Raw genomic sequence first — 3,309 nt, forward strand, 5'->3', positions numbered from 1 at the left:
TTGGGGCAGGTCTCCACACTGCCAGGCTGTGCTCCTCACTGCCTGAATGCTGTGTTGTGGCTGTGCACACATACGGGCATTTATCAGCCAAATTACTGGCCCCAACAGGCCAATTTCCAGTACGGTCAAATTTTGTTTATATTGGTACCAATCCAATACCAGACTGATATATCAGTGCATCTCTAATATAAAGCATTTATTTTACGAACACATGATCTATACAAATACATAAAAACAACAAAACTTTCCTAAAACTTTCATTCCAAAGTTTAATGCTGGCTCCATTACCCTCACTTAGTGGACATCTGTCTTAGCCTTTTTTGTTGTTGTTTATCTGGAAGCATTCAACTGAGTTTAGCTTTCAGCTGTTGGAGAATAACTGCCGATTTTTTCTTTTTAACATTTTTGGTTGGTTTGAGCCAATTGCATGAGTCAGTACACACAACTCAGTATGAAACTTATTTAACTCGTAAAAGTATACATTAGTAATTTGTTCGTGCTGTATTTTTTTGGTATGATGAAGAGCAAAAGATACATATTGTCTCATTAAATTTCAATTATGATTGCCATTATTAAAATTGGCAAAATATGGAATGTTGATTCTTTGCACAGTAATATATGCCTTCCTGTAACTTCACTTGGTTACTTTATTATAAATGAGTAAGATCATATAAGAGATTGCATGTAATATATGTTCAATTTTAAGATAACACGTGATGTACAGTTTCTAATGAAAGGTTTCTTGTATTTTTTTAATACATCATAAAGTAGCAGATAAGTGCTCAGCATAACTGTTGATCACACAGCTGTGGTACCTGGGCAGCTTTCTGAGACTACACTATTACCCAATTTCCTTGTTTAAGGAAACCACAAGACCTTTCAAGTTTCTTTACAGAACCTGGTCTTGATGCCTTGACAATAGTTTGAGGAAAGCTAATGGGTTTTCCAGAAATGTAAAATGGTTGTAGCCCATCCAAGTGTGAAAAAGCAAAAAGAAAAATAAATTTACTCCATCATCAGATTTCAAAGTAGCAAATAACATTCAAAGTTGCTGAAATTAACCAAAAAGGATTTTTGTTGCCCAACTCCATAACCACAGAGCAGCTCCTGAGAATTGGATAACATTCTCAGAAAGCCAGTGAGGCCACCACTGATGCATGCTCAACAGTTATGCTGGGCACTTCCCTGCTACTTCATGACCCATTAAAAAAAAATACAAAAAACCTTTCATTAGAAACTGTCCATCAGCCCTGGTCTTGAAGTAGGGTGAACAAAAAAGAGCCATGACCCTTTTACAAAGACAAGGCAGACAGAGATGGAGGAGGACACCTGGGAGTAAGAAAGAGCCACCACCACTGCTGATGTTACTTTGAATGTTCATGGCCATAAACGACTCTCTGCGGTTTCATTTCAGCCCATAGCCCGCAGGCTCTGTACCGTCCTCCAGAGTGAATCTAAGCTTGCCCCGCATTTAGAGACGGGCAACCCAACAGGTCAGGGGCGGCACAAGTATGAGTGCACGAGTAGCAAGAGCAGCCTGTGCAGCTGGCAGGCACCACAGCAGCAGCTCGGGCAAGAAGCAGAAGCCAGAGCAGCAGATTTGGCAGGGAACACGCAGCCGGGACCAAAAAAGAGAGCAGCAACGAGGGCAGGGGTACAGAGTAAGGCGCAGGAAGCAGAGCAGCAGCTCGGCAGGCAGCAGGGCAGGACAAAGCTCTTGGGGGCAGGAAGCGCACACCCACACCCACGTCCCTCCGGACCCCGCAACTCCAACCCCACACTCACAGGACACGGTCCAGCGGCTCCATCTCGATAGCCCCTGGCACACCCGGCTCGGACCCACGTGGATGCACCACGTACAACCGGAAGTCTGCAGTCCCTTTTTACTCCGTAACGTCACAACCACCTACCGGAAGCGGCGGCACCACTACTCCCTCCCCCCCACTGTTTAGTAGCTTGGCCGCCAGCGCATGCTCAGTGACAACGCATGAGGGCGCTGCCCTGAGCCGGGCGGAAAGTGTGGAGAGGGAAGCGCCGCGTCTGCTCCTGGTTGGCGAATAGGTCGCTTTTCAGTACGTGATCGTCGTTAGTACTGGTACTATCATCGTTATTATTGTTAACGTTGTATTATTAGACTAATAATAATGATGATAAGGATAATAACGATAATGTAATAAACCCTTTGCATTCTTTATTATCCTGCCAAAAGTAGAGTTGAAGAAGCCGGTGGGAATTACCCGCGCAAAACTCTAACCAGCAGAAATGAGGTTGAAGTTGATTCCTTATTTGGCAGGGGAAGCACCGTGACCACGTAGGCGGGCTCCCCAGGGCAGGTGGTTGTCCCTAATAGGTCCTCCATAGGAGGTCTATATTGAGTAGATTTTTGGTGTTGGGAGGTGGAACTGGAGCTTTCTCCATCCACTCCATGCATCGGCCTGGTATTGATTGCAGTGCAGTCCAGGAACGGTACAATAAACAAACAAACAAACAAACAAAAATTATTTCTAGTCCCTTTCTCAAACCCAATCTATACGCACTAAAAACTTGTTATTTGTGAATTACACATTCTAAAAAGAGATAATTAAATATACATAGCTGATGGAATACGTAAAATAATATCCTACATCAAGTACAGAGCCCTAAATGAAGACCAAATTAGGGTAGGATTATAGGGCAAAATACTTTTTGGGCCCTGCTACTGAGGGACTGTCCCAAATAACCCTGAGCACAATTGGAATAAGGAACCAACTTCAACCTCATCCAGCAGAAGCCTTTTTACACATATCTTCATGGGCATGTTTATGCCCCATCAGGTTGTGCCTAGATCCTGGTATTTGTCGGGGCACGGTGTTATTTTGTTTTTTTGCTAAAGATTAGCTAGAATACTTAGAGCCCAGTATACCTCTCTTCTTTCTCCAGCTGCATAGTACATACAGAAATGCCTGTATGGAATCTGTGAGCAATTCACACACCCGTCTTACTGCTGTTAGGACCACGTCAAGCTAATACATATAGTTGCAATATATGGCTATTTTAAAAAACAGCAAAAATGTATTAATATTACTTCATTGTATGTTTTATTTATGCTTTGATGAGGCATTTCTCCTTTTTTTAACACTGTATTGCCATGTTTATTACTACTATTTCAATACATAAACCGTCTAACCCTTTAATTTTGGTTTAATGTATTTTTCTATCAAATTAAGGAGCATCTAACATTTATTTCCTACCTTTGTTATTTCCAAACATTTAACTTTTGTTACATACTACATTTCATAGTTTCTAGGGTCGGAAGGGACCCGAGCAGAT

The 3,309-nt window shown here is 42.3% G+C and overlaps 1 protein-coding gene across 1 annotated transcript in view; it reads right to left on the reverse strand.

Annotated features, from left to right (window-relative positions):
• The window catches only part of RPF2 (ribosome production factor 2 homolog), a 33,626-nt gene extending 31,748 nt beyond the window's left edge, over window positions 1-1,878 (reverse strand). Inside the window, exon 1 of the mRNA XM_019520082.1 lies at window positions 1,786-1,878. Coding sequence (XP_019375627.1) covers window positions 1,786-1,808 — 23 coding nt within the window. The 5' untranslated portion in view covers window positions 1,809-1,878. The remainder of the gene's footprint in view (window positions 1-1,785) is intronic.
• Window positions 1,879-3,309: the final 1,431 nt, after the last annotated feature.

The sequence above is a fragment of the Gavialis gangeticus genome, unplaced genomic scaffold (genome assembly GCF_001723915.1).
Source record: "Gavialis gangeticus isolate Ggan-Ray unplaced genomic scaffold, GavGan_comp1, whole genome shotgun sequence".
Lineage (NCBI taxonomy): Eukaryota > Metazoa > Chordata > Crocodylia > Gavialidae > Gavialis > Gavialis gangeticus.